General features: G+C 32.5%; 1 protein-coding gene across 7 annotated transcripts in view; it reads right to left on the bottom strand.

Moving 5' to 3' along the window:
• The window catches only part of LOC129800321 (matrix metalloproteinase-2), a 35,803-nt gene that overhangs the window by 3,407 nt on the left and 14,485 nt on the right, over positions 1-17,911 (bottom strand). For all 7 annotated transcript variants that reach the window (XM_055844616.1, XM_055844614.1, XM_055844615.1 and 4 more), the window contains 3 exons: positions 5,193-5,322; positions 2,511-2,787; positions 322-1,225 (listed from right to left, as the gene is read on the bottom strand). In XM_055844616.1, coding sequence (XP_055700591.1) covers positions 322-1,225; positions 2,511-2,787; positions 5,193-5,322 — 1,311 coding nt within the window. The remainder of the gene's footprint in view (positions 1-321; positions 1,226-2,510; positions 2,788-5,192; positions 5,323-17,911) is intronic.

Here is a 17,911-nt window from a genome sequence, read left to right as displayed (position 1 = left end):
GATTTACTTAAAATCCAAAAAAAAAACTGTTTAGGAATGTGATGTGAGTCAGTCTGCATAAGATGCTTCATTTTATTTCTAGAAAGACTTGACAGTAAGATAAGGCCGATTTAAACTTTATAAAGTGTTTGTATAGCACTAGTGTAATTGATTTTCAATTGATAACACTTTATCTTTATAAAGCCTTCTTTTGATATCGATTAACCTTTTAAGGACCAGTAGGTCACTGGTGCCCCAAAAATAAAAACAATTCTCTTGACTTTAGGAAGTTATTTAGGTTTTAACTTATTTTTAAGTTAAGTATATCAAATCTTAACTCACCGAGAACGTTCTGTCGTTGAACCTGTAGTATTTGTTGTCTTTGAAGAAGTATGTGTAACCGTTTGTGTATTGTAGGGCAGCGTCGATATTGTTGGGTACGCCCTCCCAGTTTGAGATCGGTTTGGGGTAGGTTGACTTAACTGGTGGCCTCTTGAGAGGATCGAACCGCCAGAAGCGTGTGCCCTTGTAGAAGTAGATCTTACCGTTACCACCCCATACAAGGGCTGCATCGATGTTATCGGGAATGCCTGTGAATCCTTCACTAATGAGTTTCGGGTAGTCTCCGTCAATGTTTCGTCCATTGTATCGCCAGTATTTGCTGCCCTGGAAGAAGTACGTTTTGCCGTTCTTGTACGTAAACGCCGCATCAATGTTTCCTGGCAGTCCTGGCCATCCCTCTGAGATAGGTTTAGGGTAACCCTCAGCCACAGCACTTTCTGTCAATCTGTAGTACATGTTACCCTTGAAGGCGTAGGTCATACCATCAGCTGAATTGAAGATCGCATCAATTTTGGCATCCTTGCATAGTTCGTTATTTACTCGTGGAATTGAGGTCCTCGGTGTTGTTCGTGTGGGTGTTGTAGTGCCTGAGTTGGATGTCTTGCGTCCGTAGAGAGCTTGAATGCCCTGTACGTCGTCGGAATCGAGTCTGAAGTGGGGATCGTAGCCTCTATAGAAGGGAGCCATAAGGGCGGATCGGACATCGGAATGACTCAGACCAAGGGAATGTCCAAATTCATGAGCTGCTACTTGGAATAGATTCGTTCCTCGTGTGCTGCCAATTGTCCAATATTCGGCATCGTCGAAATGAGCGTCGCCACCGTATACGGGGAAGTATGCATGAGCCAAGGTACCGCCAGGACCGTCGAAAGGATCCCCGTCTCCATGCTCATTCTCTTCAAATCTATTGACAAAAATTGAGGTATATTAACATTATAAGCTTCAAATCGACATCAACGAAAACTTGTAATATTTTATTTTGTAATCCTCTAAAATTTTGAAATATTGAAATGAATTGTAAAAGATTTTCGAGATCCATTTGGTACTTTAGCGGTCTTAGCATTAGGTCAGTTCCCGAAGGTTTAAAAATCCAAAATACCAAGCAATTTTCTTGTTTTGTTTTTAGAATCTAATGGATTATTATCTTTGATTATCCGATCTTCAATCAAAATTTTTTAATAAAATCTTGACATATTAGAATTTAGAGTTAAACCGATATGACTAAACCTTCGTAGGTCTGAAGTCGGTGTCATATACCTAAACCGACCTACACCTTCAGTCTGGAATTTCGCTAAAGAAATTATCGGTTTAAGAATATTCATAACTCCAAAAGAATATTTTACTTTTAAAAGACATTTCATAACTATTCTATATTACGTGACTCATCGGTACTAAAGTTTTACAATATAAATTTTGCGTTCATATCATTGTTCTCCCTTTGTGATTTTTACAGGCTCAAATAAAAAAAAGGAATATGCAAGAACTAAAATCGTTTTTCAATGTTTTTACGGTATTCGATTCAGATTTAGCTGACAAATACAACAATTACCAATTATATCTCGAATTTAATCGCTGGAAAAAGTCGGTAGGTTCAATTATTTGGCAAACTGATAAAAACTTTTGATAAGCTCGTGGTATTCGGAACAAACCATATTTATGGTGGAAGTCATTAAAATAGCGTCACATGGAACACAAATTTAATGTAAGAAAGAGATTTTCACGCGAAAAAAAGACAGACAAATACTACCCTTTATACATTTTTGTGGCAATTTCCCTAATTATTTTCCCAAGAAGTCGATGTTTTCATGCGAAAGGATGATTTATACGTGAAGTTTTACTCGTGAGTGGTATTTATTCATCATAAATCATTTGATTTTGGAACAATGAAATCTTTTCTAGACGGATAATTACAGTGAAAATGATGACTAAGATCAGTCATAGTATCACAAATTAATGAAAAACATTCCTGTGCATGAATTGAAAGAGGATGCAAAATAATAACGAGGTAATATTCATAATTATCATCTGTGATAATCTTCTGATCACCATGGATTGGAATGGTGAAAAAAATGTCATTAAAATGCAGAAAAGATAGGAATTTTTATCGTCATCCCTGGCATCATTTATTGACACAGCACAAATGAATTTCACCCTGAATCACCAACTAAAGGATCCTGCACACCACTCACCTTATTTCAATGTGCACCGGATTTGTGCGTTTTGGTGTAAATGTGAGATCAGTATATTCACTCCACACTGAAAAAGCCTTTGCAATTTCTTTGTCGACATCTGGCTTGTTGAGTCGCTTCGGATACTTGGAAATTCGATAGGTAAGTGCTTTGACTTTCCATCGACTACCTTGGAGGGCATAGCGCTTTGACCTGGAGTCCGTGCCAAATCCCACTTTGTCTTTAACACCACACCTTGGCAATGTCATTAGCTCCATCGTCTCGGCATCTAATTCGCCTGTGGAAAAATTAAGGGATTAAAGGATTGTCAGATAAATATTATTCTTCTAAATGATGAATTTCTTATGAGAAATATTTCGAATTGTTTTTTAGAATGTGTTTTATTTTAAACTGACGCATTTAATGGGTAGGGGAAAGCGCACTACCTTCGGACAACTCAAGCTTTGGATAATTCAATTTTTTCTTATGGATTTTATTCATAGTTTTTTTCTCAAGATTTGAGGCCATGAATTACCTCTTAATATGCAGTATTATAATGGACCAAATTCTTTTATAACACATTGAAAAAAATGATTTGTGCGAAACATATATCGAAGATAGCGCGCTTTCCCCTATGTAATGGATTAACTGGTAAACTCGCTTTATAATACAAACATCCTGGACTAGAATTCTATTTGAGCTTTCTTTTAGACTAGACCAGCCTAGATTTATAGATCTGAGCAGTGAATGTGTAGTATTCGATTGAACTCTGCATCTGCATGTCAAAACTTATTACATATACCAACCTCTCTTTTTAGGTGGTTCATTGTCAATGCATTGGCATTACTTTTCCATTCATTTACTGGACGAATTCAAGACTAATACTACAATTGAAAAATCTAAAGGTGCCTAGTCTCTAATCCGAAACCTCACATTGAGAGACACTATTCTATCTACTGATCCACTGAGGTCCCCTATTTAAATTAAAAAAAAAAACAAAACTGTTTCTTGGCAATAAGCTAACAAAGATTATTTTCCAAAAATGGAAAATGAAAAATTTTGGAATTTGTACAACAGAAAAAATGGATATAGTTTAAAGTCAACTTAAACAAGAACGTTTTCATCACATTTTTATTTTTCATGGACGAGAAAACCTACGAAAATTTTAAAAATACTTTAGAATGTTTTAGAATGTTTTTAATGTTTTAAAAAATGTTTTAGAAATCTTTATTATTGAAAATTTTGGTAGTTTTCTTGGATTTGATTGAATTATTTGAAATAAGTAGTTTTCAAAATCTCTCAAAACAGTTTTGAACAAGAATTTATATTTAAGGCATTTCCATGGATCGGTAATAAAAAATATTAGCAAAAATTGAATATAAGAAATTTAAAATTTTCTATAAATATTTCGCAAAATTAGTCTAGAAAGTGAATTGAAATGGGAATGTGATCTTAAAATCTATTTGAAGAGCATATGCCCTATTTGACACGTGGTAACCCAGTCAACGGTCAAGTCTATATTTATCCATATCCTTTTTTTCTTTTATACGCCCAACCCTTAGTTCCCTAGACGGGTGCTGAAGGCTGACTCTTGTTGTTCATGGCAATTAACACCAGTACATTAATAAGTGAGCATCAAACGCCTTGGACCCCTTGGACAGTTCACTCCGAGGATGTTGAAATAAGACTGGTCCAATAAGTTCTTCATTTTCACCTTTAGAAGTCGTTTTATCATTTAGGTGAGCCCCACCTGGGCTTACAAATTATTTGAAGAATTTACAAGACTCAAAACTTACTTCCTAATAAAATTTGTATTTTTCTAAAATTAAGAAAAATTAAAAATTTTAAAGAGCTTCAGTTTTTTTTAAATTTTCTCTCACTGTTAATAATAAAAAAAAACTATTAAATTTTAAATTTTGTAAAATTTGAAAAGAAATAAATAATTGCAGAATTACAATATATTTTAAAAGTAATATGCAAATCATTTTAGTAACTGTAATTTTAGTAAGAGCACGTTTCTTCGGCTTATTTAGCAAAATCGATTGCTCAGAACAAGAAACGAATAACTCTCAGTCGGCAAATTTTACAGAAACCCGATTTGAGGCTGAGATTTTACATGCAGAGCATAGGATTTTTGTGATTTGAAATCTCTATAACTATGAAAATAATTTTATTTCAAATGCAATATTCACAGAGAAGGTAGAGGGTATAAAGAAGTATCCAAAAAACGAATACAAAATCGAGTGGTTCGACTTATTCTTAAATTATTATATTTTCTAAATCATTTATGCCTCAAGTCGTGTTGCATTCATTTTTCTCATTTTCGGAAAATTTTTATAAAATCAATTTAAAAATAAAACGAAGTAAAATTTATTCTCTGTCCTTAATATATCAATTTTATTTTAATGTTGAATTGGTTGAATTGAGTGAGTTGCAATATCGAGCAGTCAGGGAAAAACAAGAGAGTGCGTAACACTTATTACAGAAAATAATGAAAATAATTTAGATTAGATAAATTCTGGTGAATACTACTATTCATGTGCCTTTTCGACTTTTTCTAGTGATTCTTTTTCACAACTTTGTTAATTTGAGTTTGCAAAGAAAAGTTATTCTGTTGGTAAAATGTCATTATGATTTCAAGGATGTTGTTTTGTTACTTCATAAAGTTTTGATGAGATTTCTGATATTTCATAAGAAGCTCACCTGTGACATTGAGTCCGGCGAAACCTTGGAAGTCTTGGATTGCCTTCGTCCATGTGTCTTCATCCAACAATCCACCACTTGATGGATTTCTGGCAGAGGCAGGCAGGTATCCAAATTGTGACAAATAAATCTGCAAAGTGAAGAAATAGTCTTATCAAAAATTGTTCCCAACTCCTCATATAAATTTACATGACGAATTTCTTAGTATGATAAACAATTTGTGTGGAATGTATCATCTTCTCGTGATTGACTGTCTGTCTTGGAAAAATCCCGCAAAAAATAGGAATTATGCATTATTCTTGCTGCACTAGATAAATCACCGGGCAATCTTTGAGATTATCTATCGATGATTTTTTTTCCGTATAACTGAAGATTGTTCTTCCGATCTCGTTTAACATAAATTAAAAGAAAAATTCAAAAGACTGAATGTATTAAGATATCCACGAGAGACAGTGATGAGCATGTTTGCATGCTTTAATGAATGTATTCAACTGCAAAAGTTGCACTGCAATTTTTCTCGCGGTATGGAAGATTTCAAGGTTCTTCACGGCGCGCATTTTTTTATCCACATCGAACTTGAAGCTTTGCAAAAAGTTCACTTAATTTATATGTTTTGTATTATTTCCAATATAAATAATAATTTTTGCATTTTTAACCTCTCTATTGTCTATTCACAATTCTGCGTGATGAATTATGAACGAGAATTGAGTGATTTTAATGGAAGAAGATTGAGTATCTACAGTTAACTTCCTTATTTTTCATCATTTTTTAAATCTTTTCTTACTGTACCTTTTCCCTCAGGTGTTTATTTTTATGTCTATATAAAAAAAATAAAATCTGGATGTTGTTCTGAAATTTCCAGATTGCAAGTCACACATCAAATATTTAATCTAGGAGCTATTTTTAGCATTTGCTCTACTACTTTGGCCCCTCATATCACTTTATGGAACCAACATATTTAAGTCATAAATTAAATTAGTTAAATTTCAAACATTTTTCACTGCGCATTGGGATTAAAGTTCATTTGAGAGTAATTTCCTGCAATTAAGAAAAACCAGCTAAAAATTTCCATACATTTTTTCTAAAATTGCTATAAGATTTAAGCCGTATTTAAGCATTAGATGCCACTGGGAAGGCAAAATATAGGTTTGATGCAAGGTGGTTGGAATGACTGTCACGTTTTTCACACTGAAATTACTGCAAATTCATTCATTTTCACTTTCAGTGGCGTATTTTTCCCCTCTATATCAGAAAATGTACAATTGGTAGTCACAGACGCACGCGTCTTGACCACAAAAGTGTGTGATTGATACAGTGGATGATAAAATTTCAGACACAATGCAATGGGTTAAATTTATTTCAAAATGTTTGCAGCTAGATTGTGATTTTTTTTTTAAATTTCTAATAGCGATAACTTCAGTTTTACACTAATAAACTGATAAACTTTATATTAGAACATCGTCTTGGTACGATTGGTCTACTTTTGTCTCAAACAGGGTTACCCCTACGGCTTTCTAAGGCTATGTTTTTCTTTAAAAAGTCAGAAAAAGTATTTTTCTGACCCCGAATTCTTGACATTTTCATACTTAAAAGATTAAATATTAAAGATAAGGAAAATAAAAGAAAAAATAATGTTAAATTTGTGAGATAGCATTACTAAAACGTCAAAACCTTGAGGTAATATTGTTTCTGTTCTTATCTCTTTTCAATAAAAAACACATAAATATAGAAAACGTACACGTCTCTCGATAATACCGAATAGTAGAGGTGGATTGGGGTATTAGAAGACTCAAAACCGATATCCCTTACCATTTAGCTTCTAGGTTATCAACAAACAATCGGACAACAAAAATAATAAGGAAAATAAAGAATACGATCTTAAGAAATTCTAAAGTGAAAATATCACTTCTAGAAACACAGTTTTGGGTATCCTTGAGTAACCTTTTCGGAATATAATTACGCAAAACAAGAAATAGAATAAATTGAATTGAAATGCTTGAGCTCATGATTTTACATCCTAACTTTTACGTCATTTACCATTTACCGGTTCACAGCAAATTTTAATCAATTTATAAAGCATTCAAACGATCACCAAAAATAGCTTCCAGTGGGTAAATAAGTGTAGTTAGCGAGTGATCTGTTAGTTGAAAATCGGCTGATCGGCGCCAATCGGAGCCTTTGATCGATTGATCGGCCCCGATAGGTCTTCATCTGGTTATCGCCTGACTCAAATAAGTTTTTAAAATAATCAATGTTTAACAGTAGGGTACTGAAATATCCAAGAAAATATCTATGAAATATACAAGAAATTCACCGCCTTCCTACTGCAAACGTGGCAGAGCTTTAGAAGCCACGCCCACTTCTGTGTATTTTTCCGATTTCTGGTCATTAAATTTAATGACATATCCCGTAAGAAGTTTGAAGTTTTGGACTCAAAAGTATATGTAATTTGAAATCGAAAATTTTGGTATCATTATTGTTTATTATACAAATTTTTTTGGCATAAATGACCCGAAATTCGTATTTTTTAAATATTTTTTTTTTAATGAGATCAAGAATGAGATTGTCTCTGCTAAAATTCAGTTACGTAATGCAACAAAAATGAGTTAAATAATGAACTTAATTTGAATTGAATTGAAAAAGCGTAAATTCTCATGATAAAAATATTTTTGTGATCTAAACAGATCTCATGAGGGGCGTGGTTTATATCGCTTTGGACAGAATACTTCTGTTCCCACAACAATTAAAAAATGGTCATGTATAGGTAGTTCATTTTCGTCAAAAATTGAATTTAATTTGGCATAATTTTGGCGTTTCCACCTAGAGCGCTGCAGACAATTTCATTCAAAAAAATAAATAAATAAATAAATAAACGAAAATTGCTTACAATGTATAAAGGCTTTAATAAATCAACTTCAAACCAAAAATATTATGTGACTCTATTTTTCCGTTCGCTACTGTTTATTGTCAGTTTACTCTTCACTATGGAAACTTATTATTCTTTATTTAAATCTGGTGAATTTTTATAAAATATAAATTGTAAATATTGTAGATATATGGGTATTTATCAGACAACAAATGTACATCCAGGCTGGAATACGTCCGGAGATGGCTTTTCTGCGACTTAGGCAGAAAATGCTATGCATTTTTCATCGATAAATTATTAATTGAGACAAAACATGGCACTTTAGACAGGCACTTACGACACGGCCCGACACTAATGAAGGAAGCGTGATTACGTGTTGAGAATTAAACGCCAAAGGGTGGTCAAGTTGTTATTTATTTATCTACGGTAATTGGCATGTGATTTGTTTAATTGCAGATTTTAGGTATGCTGAAAACTTTGGAAGGTTTATTTGTGCAATGAGATGCGGTGCAAATAAATGGTATTTGCTCTGTACAATCTCACGCTGGTCATCTTCTGTGGCAGCTTCAGAATTTTCAATGAGAATATTAGGTTTTTGACCGTATTCAATGAGACATTCCATGAATAGTGTTGTTGATGCAGTTGAGAGGAAGATTTCACGAGGAACACTAACAAAAAGTTGCACAGTGGCGATTGAGGGGTTTACTTAGGGGCCGATGATCCCACAAAAAAATAAAAATATTCTGACTCTTTTGGACAGACAGAGATTAAACATTGATTAACATTCACAGCCACACTTCTTGCATTATTCATTGTTCAACTATTTACCACTGTTGATGATGAGGGGAAAAAGAAGCTCAAAGCGCGAGGGTTCACGGGTCAAGTTTATCCTCTCAATATTCGGTGATGATATTGCCATTTGAATTATCTTTACTTGTCGCAGGGTGTTAGTCCGCAGACAAGAATCTTATTGAGGAAAAATGATCGAGATGTTGTTTATCATCCAAGACTCTTCTCCTCTGCGCATTTGAATTAAAATTCTCCATGTGTTTGGTGTTTCTTTGTCATTTTTCTTTTCCTGTGAATTGTTATTTCTGTCTCAGTCCACTAAATGCTCTTTTTTTCCCATTAAAAACAGTCGCATTTTATTGCTAGCAAATAACAACAATTCACATTGATAAGTGCCAATCAATTACCTATGTGACAAGTTCATGTCATTTCCACGCACATAATAATTTAATAATAACAACTAAATGCATTGAATTGTTCATTTACTCTGAAAATTGTCGGATGATCTTTGTCTTTTTTCCTGCTGGCGCATCAATCACCCGGCGTCTCCACTGCGCGATATGTACACTACCGTGTTATTGTTACCGGGAATTTGCAATTAATCTCATGTAATTTGCGCACTCAATCTATTAGTTTAGATAGAATAAATTGCACCAGTAAATTGATTTTAATGTGGCCACTAGAGACTCTGGAGACATCAAAAGAAGAATATTTCGGTATAAACCATTCTACAGTACTTTGTGATGGAAGTGAGTCAGCGTGATCCATTAAAATGTGTATGGCTTGAGAAGCAATTTTGTCCACAAGCCAAACCACTAAATATACTGTTTAATAGGTGATTCATCATACTAAACATATGTACATTCACTTTTGCACTTGCACAGTGTGGGCATTCAACTGAGCATCTGAGCATATACAACTTGACAGTGTCCGTTTTAAATTACATCAACTCGAATTTGGTATCCTTTTTACATCTAAAAATGTAGAATAATCTTTGGTTTCTCATTTATTTAATAATTTTAATTTATATTATTTTCTGCATGAATGAAGATGTTGAGAAAGTGTCTTAGAGGAAGAGCTTGAAATTTACTCGTTTACGAAATATTGGAAATATTTCAAATTCTAAAATTGAATGAAAAGATTCTCTTGAAACAGGTAATTTACGTTTGTTTAAATTGATTAAAAAGATTATTAAGTGAAAATATACTGAGAAAAAAACGGATGTAGAACTATATTTTGTCTCTTATAAGTTCACATTCTACATTTAAAATACTTAAAATATATTCTTGTAACTCCTATAACAATTATCCAATATCAAAGGAAGTAAAATGATTTTAGAAATAATTCAAGGGCCCTAACTTTTTTACCAATGGTAAAGAAATTTAAAAGTTGATAATTACTGTATAATTATTTTATTGTTTGAATATAGAGAAATATTTTCTTATATTATGGCCATAAGTGTAGATTTATTGAAAGGATTCCACGTTCGTGGTCACTATTTTTAGTAACTGACTAGCAGCTGCTTTACTCGCGTGATATTTTTGTTCACATTTCTATATTTTTGTTAATGATTTACAGTCAACTAAATTCTGCACAAATTGAAATATGACTGTTAAAATTTAGTACAAAATTGCTAATCATGCTGTTTAGCTTTTTTGCAAAAGTTACAAATAAGTTCCTTTTTTTAAATTTTGAATGACAAAACCTTACTTTACTAAGATATTATTATTAATGGATTTAAGGATATTTAGGGATTTATGAGGAAAATCTGAAATACTTCAGGGAAAATGAGGAGATAGGGATATGGTTTGTTCCAGGAAAATTTTCCTTGAGTCCTCCTCTACACATCCTTGAGTCATCCTTTGACGCCAACATCCCAGGATGTACCATTTTTGAGATAAAACAAATTTCATAAAATATTTCTAACCAATTTCTTAAAGATTTTCATCTTAATCTAGCTCAGAAACTAGACGGGCTAGATCATAACTTTCTTCGGAGTTATAACTCAGGAGACACCAAGGAATCCGAAAATACCGGTCATTTGAAATCACACGGAAAAAGTTTTCATTTTGTTGCACAGTGTTATTAAATTTGGCCAGTAGGGGGAAGTGGGGCACCTTTGAAATTGGGATTTTTCTCCTATGTTTAAGTGAAACTGAGCTATATCATAATGTAAATTAGTTTCTCAATCTGTTCGTGCAGCTAAATTATATCATGATAAGGCTCAATTTTATTTTAAAATAGGTGAAAAATCCCAATTTCAAAGGTACCACACTTTCAAAGGTGCCCCACTTCCCCCTAATGGTTCCGGCACACCTTTTAGACCAGAAAAATTTCATAAAATCAAAATGCACATCTTTTCTTTTTTAAAAGTTTTGTATAATGACTATTCTAGTCTTTCGCACTCTTCTTTTTCTTTTGAATATCACACCAAATTACATTTAGTTCAATCTAATGTTGAGTTCGAAAGAGTGTGATAGACTTATGCAGATCTTATGAAAAAGAAAGGGACGCGAATTTTGATTTCATGAAATTTGACCGATCTAAAAGGTGTGCCGGAGCCATAAAATCGGAAATCATAAATTGGTCCTATATGTCCAAAACAAAACTGCATTGAAATATTCTTGACGAAGGGGAAATGAAGAAGTAATGAACCATTTTGGAATTTTTTGTTTGATTCAAAGGATTTTATGAACAATTTATTTTTTACTTACCATAATGAAACGGAAATTTAATTATTTACTGTCCAATCTGCTAATTTACGTATAAAAACATGCTTTTCTTTTCTGAATTGCATTATAAGATTAAAAGAAAAAGGAATGCTTCGTGTAACTTTTTACTTAAAATTCTACATGTCGTATACCCACATTACCGTGAAATATACAAAAAATATGAAAGCTTCAATTGAGATATTTACTGGCTGCAGTATATTAAACGATTCTCAAGAAATTCCACATTTGTTTCGCTGAAAAGACCATAGTGATGTTATTTTATCTCAATGGAAACAGAAAGTGTGGCAGAGAAAAAACGCGTGTTTGCCGAGTTAAATATCTAGTGAAAAATCACGGAAGGTCGTATCGCGATTATGAAATCATCGGAATGAGATGAACTTCCGTAGCCAATTTCAATACACCTGTATTATACTACCTGCCAATTCCACATCATTATATGAGTTCGCATATAAGTATTTTTTTAACGCCTGTCATTGGGGCATTTGCTGTAGACATTGTCACGGTCATTACCGTTTTCGTCGACACCGGCTTAACAATCACAATTCTATCTTGCATATTGGCTATGGGATGTGCATGAAAAAATTTACAGGTGAAAAATACCGGGTGTGCGATGTGAAAATGACACACGCATCATTCTCTTTCTCAACATCACCCACGTCGCAGGGGCAGATAATTTCTAAGGTAGATGCAAACGAATGCGTTTCTCCGGGGGAATTTTGAGATTATTCACAATACGCAGGAATTGGGCGACAAATCGGAAGACAGTATTAACCATGGTGATTCAATTAAAGGTGATTTTTTTAATTGTGGGAGGAACCCATTTGACATTTCCCAAAACTTTCAACCGCTGAATGTGTCATAAGTGAATTTTATTAATCTCAATTTTGCCACAGGAAGTATATTGTTTTTTCAGCTAAATTCGTTTTAAAGTTTACTCTAATATTTGATATGTGTTTTATGAAAAATTGTGAATCAACCTTTGATGTTAATTTATTAAATCAATCGTATTTTTTAGATGTGATTCCTGTATAATCACACCTATTTAAGATATAAAACAGAAAACAATGTATTACAATCGAAAGATATAAACAATTTTTCAAAAATAAAAATAGAAAGTTCTTAAATCGCGCGAAATTGAACTGTGAGAGAGAGATAGAGACACAAATAACTCACTTGACACACGTCTGGCGGCGCTGCGGTTGCAAAAAATCTTTGAAGTGCGACAAAATATTTTTTTTCTATTTTATCCTTATTAGCAGTTCGTGTCCTTTCTTGTAATACGTACTTTTGCATTCCTTATTAACCAAAATAGTATTGTACAAAATGGTTTTTCTCAAACCTATTCTGAATTTTGGGACAGCTTAAAAGAATATGAGTCTTCCAGCTCAAAATTTGATCCCAATGTTTTTGTTGTAATATCGACAATTATTCACAATTAACACAAATAACTGTATTCAACTAAATTATTACAAGGATTTTCTTGTAAAAATGTCTTAACTCTAAGGAATTAAACAATTTTTATATTAAAAATCTCTCATTTTCTCTACGTGAATATTCGCGGCATTTCGAAGAATGCCAACAGGCACCACTAAATTCACTTTGGCTTTTATTTTAGTTCAGGTCTGCTCTAAATTCATTTCTTTTAGCGTTTGCAAGTTGATCTTTAATCGTTTGGTTCAGCAACTGTGCTAACTTCATTTGCTACATGTCTTCATTCGTTGTAATCGACTTGCAGCGATGTGTATACAACAAGACGCAAAGGAAATGTAGTTAGCACATTTGTTGATCCAACCGACGCACGACGCGACTTTACTGACTATTTTAACTAATCTACTGCAGACGTTGATAATTTAGTTAATAAAATTTATTTGCAATATTCGTAATTTAATTGCAAGTACAACAAACGAAACTTTACACTGGTAAAAATGAATGGATCACCAGGGATCATTTCAAAAGAATCATGGCCTAAAAGGTTCATTTTCATCAAATCACATGAATTGAATTGATTCTTCTTTAATGAATCACTTCAGTGATCCAAGTAAAGGATCACATTCAATGATACATTGAAAGGTTCCTCGAATCGATCATTTCAGAAAGATCGATGTTCAAGAATATTTTTCTGCCAACTAATAAAAGGAAAATAGCGAAAATGTTTTTTTAGGTTTAAAGGAATAATATAACAAGGCAGAATGAGACATTTTTGAGACAACTATTTTCAATCTTCAGAATATTACGCCAAAAATATAGAAAATATGGGATACATTCAAATGGATCAAATTGAACATTTCAATTGGATCACTATTGCGATTATTTTCCATGAATTTTCTTACTAAATAAAACCATTAAAACAGTAAAAAATGTGTTTACTGTATTTGCTCATATAAGGGGAACCTGTCTAAACTAATAAATTGATAGCTTTAAAATTTTAACCGTGATATTTCAGCGATTGAAAATTTGGTACGATATGTCAAAAGTGATACATTTGAATGGATCACTTGGATAATCACGCCACTTTTAGTGACGTCAGTGACAGTCACTGACACTCGCTGAGCGCATAAATAAACGGGGTGCGCTTGTCGTGGAATTTGTGTCCTTTTAGATATTTAGTGGCGCTTTTCTACAAATTATAATGTTATAGGTAAAAAAGGATTAAGTTTGGAGACTTGTGAAAACGTGAAAAATTTGCCAAAAGTGAGTAAAAAAAGTGAAAATTAAAATAATCCCATTTTGTACAATTCCAAGTAATTTTGTCGGTGTTCCACCCCCGGAAAGAGAGAACTTTCTGTTGATGAAATAGTGAAAAAAATCCTTAGATTTTCATTGTGTAAAACGTGTTTTTTGCTCTACGTTCAAGCTTCGGAACATTTAGAAGCGCATATCTGGAAATATTTCAGATATGCGCTATATGCGATATATATGTTTTTCTTTTAATTTGTTTTGAAGGGCAAATGAATTACATTTAAAAAAGATTAAAAAGTCATCATTTTAAAAGTTCCATTTGATCTATTTTAGAGTATCTCTCACTGATCCATTGAAAAGCTCCTCAAAGTGAACCATTCAAAGTATCAAAATTTGATTCTTTTGCAATGGATCAAAATGATCTTTCAAAAAAGGATCGAAATGAAACATTTGAAATGATGGATCATATTTGATTCACCAAAAGGATCGCGAATGAATCAAAATGATCCACCTTTTTTTACCAGTGTACGAGTACTGCAAGAATTTGTGGGATCATTTGTAAATTAATTTAAAAAAAGTAATTCCAGTGATTTTAATCAAAAAAAATAAAACGAGTCTAAAGTTTTGCCGTTGTTGACATTTGCTAGTACATTTTGTATGAAAAAATACGACTCTTTGAAACAGAGGGAGTACAATGTAGGGAACACTTAGGCCAAAATTAGCTAAATCGAAAATTTCAAAATTCAATATTCTTGAAAATGAAAAAGATGAAGACTTTAAATTTTTACCATAGATAATCTATACATGAAAGAAAAAAAGTCTTTAATAAAGATGTAAGAATAATTTCCTATAAAATATGTCAATTTGATTGTATTTTTCAAATTTTCGGAAGCACTATGTCACAAATTACGCTTCATTTGATAAAATTTTCTACAGTAATTTTGAGAATATCTCTTGAGAATAATTTTGAGAAATAGATAAAGTTTTCTAAAAGCTTAAGAAAAATATTCAATATCCATTTTGACAATTTATGCCCTAGTATCACCTAACGCATTAATTTTTAAGCACTTTAGCCTTTATAGAATATTGACTTTTAACCTAAAATTGTAGTATTTTTTAATATTTAGGAATTTTAATCGGTTTTATAAAATTTGATTAATTTAAGTAGTTTAATCTAACAATGAAAACTAACGGAATTTTCTTGGTAAGAAGTATAATTAATTTTTTTTGTATAGCAGTGAACTAGGGGTATGATTTCAGGCTTCGCACACAATCTGGCTTCGAACACTTCGTATTTATTCCATATTCTTTTAGTGATACTGCCCTATGGAAATATATTTTAATAGCTAGTATTAAGTCACACATTTCCTGAAAAAATAGGTCAAATTCACTAAATGAATAGGGGAAAATATGAAGTGCTCGAAGCCAGAGTGTGTGCGAAGCTTGAAAGCATTTCCATACATATACCGTTTTTAATATTAATTAATTTTGTTTATATAAAGTAACTGATATTGCAAAAAGAAGATATTTATGAATTGAATGCAATTAAATATAACGTATTTACAAAATACGAAGTAAATTATTTTATCCCCTATGTTACAGGGCTAAATGATAAGATCACTCTTCAAACTTAATAATCGTTACGTCCATTGTGTTTTAAATTATAAGTTTTATATTCGTATTTATAAATCATTTACTTTTTTTAAATTAAATATTACAAAAGCTTTTTTATATATCATAATTTAGACATTCCCCTATTAATAAGCGCCTGAAGAGATTTAATTTGGCGGAAAGATTTTGTGCGACGCCTATTAGTCACTGTAAGCGAATCTTAATTTTTTTCAGTTTCATATTCATTATACAAGAAACTATGGATTTCATTCACAGAAATGCTGTAGTAAAAATTTAATTAAAACCATAACCGATGAGACATACTCTCTTTCGTCGTCAGTTTTTTTTGTTCTAGACAGAAACTATTCAAATAAGAGGCTTATGAAGTGTCATAAAAAACTAAATAGTCATACTTGGTCAAGGTGAAGCCTTAAGAGTAATATTCAAATGCAAATAAAGGGAGTAAAAACAAATAGTAATAAAAGATGTAAACGTTTCTTCCCAGAATTTATTATCCCCTTTCCTAAGTTCAACTCGTTTTTGATGACAAATCATGATGCTTTTAAATAGGAAATCATTATCACACTTCAATTTTTCCAGTACGGTGATTTACTGATCAAGGATATTTTTTGACATTTGTAGAATACTTAATAATAAACAGCAAAAAAAATTAACAAACACGAAAGGGAGAAAATTATTATTCACTTCATGAACATTTTTAGTACTCATAATTGCACCTTGACAAAGAAATCATTGTTCTACTGGTGAGAATGAATGTGTTTTATTGGACAATGTGACGAAAAGTTAATAAATCTGCTTTTCATTCTGCTAGAAGGGCAGTATTGAGAGGAAAAACTTATCTATTAATAAATTTTATGCAACTTCATAATCACTTTCATTGACAAATTGATCGAATGTTTCAAAACAAGACGTGATAAGTGATATTTTCTTTCGTGTTTCTTTTTTTAGAGCAAAGGAAGCCCCTTATAACTCATAAAATTAACGCGACATATTGATATGAGATAATGGAGTAAAAGACCTCAATCGACTTTCCAACTTAGTCAATTACTCACGAATTACTTTTCCCTGAATTATGATTGTCTGAGGATGAGTCTTTTCGGTCTTTTGGGTAAACTTATTATTGTTTGGGAAGGCAAATTTCCATGGTTTTCCTTGACAGCAATGTGAGTGCAGGAGAAGAAGTGACAAAGAAAAGGAAGAAAAGCGTAACATTTTCCATCGTTTAGCGCCAAAATTAGCTCCCCAAAACGAACTAGAACATATGACAGTGCGACAAAAGTGCCTCCAATTCCAAATATAATACAAACTCTCCAATTGTTGGAAAAGCTATTGACCTCACTGTGCTTCCCAGCAAATATATTTACTTCAGAAAGGCGCCCAAATGCCCTTTTAGATGGGGGTTGGTGCTTAATGATTAATGCATATCTAGGACAAATCAGACCCCACTTTAATTGCTGTACATATACTTTTTTTTCTACCATTTCTGTGGCATTTAAATTGAGAACTTTCTGTATTCTCAGAGCACGCAACACCATTCCTCGTGGCGAGTTCATGAGTTCTCATTGTGTCCTCCAAGGCGATTGGTGAAGATGGTGTGGGCAGAGAAAAAGAATCTCATAAAGCATGCAAGGAGACTGTCGAACTCTTTAACGAACAACGACCTAGGACATTGAATGAGAATTGAGCTTAATTATTATTATGCACGTGGAAAAGAATATTCCTTTATTCCTTGAGAATTTTTTCTCTTTCCCCAGAATTCCAGCATAATATTGCGACACATTACTTCATAAAGAATTTAAGGTGTGCAAATGTTATGACTTTTTGTTAACATTTCCTTGATATGTCAAACAAGGACCTTTGTTTGGCATTTGGGTGTTTGTTATCAGATCAAGAGTTTCACACTATTTTACGAAGAGAACAAAGGATTTATAACAAAAGTAGTTTTATTTTAAGATTCCTTGCAAGTGAGCAAAATACAAGCGTACTAAAATCAAATGTCATTTCCATCTAAGATTTTAAAA

The sequence above is a fragment of the Phlebotomus papatasi genome, chromosome 2 (genome assembly GCF_024763615.1).
Source record: "Phlebotomus papatasi isolate M1 chromosome 2, Ppap_2.1, whole genome shotgun sequence".
Lineage (NCBI taxonomy): Eukaryota > Metazoa > Arthropoda > Insecta > Diptera > Psychodidae > Phlebotomus > Phlebotomus papatasi.
Note: the sequence above shows the minus strand (reverse complement) of the source record. Positions and strands in the feature narration are given on the sequence as shown.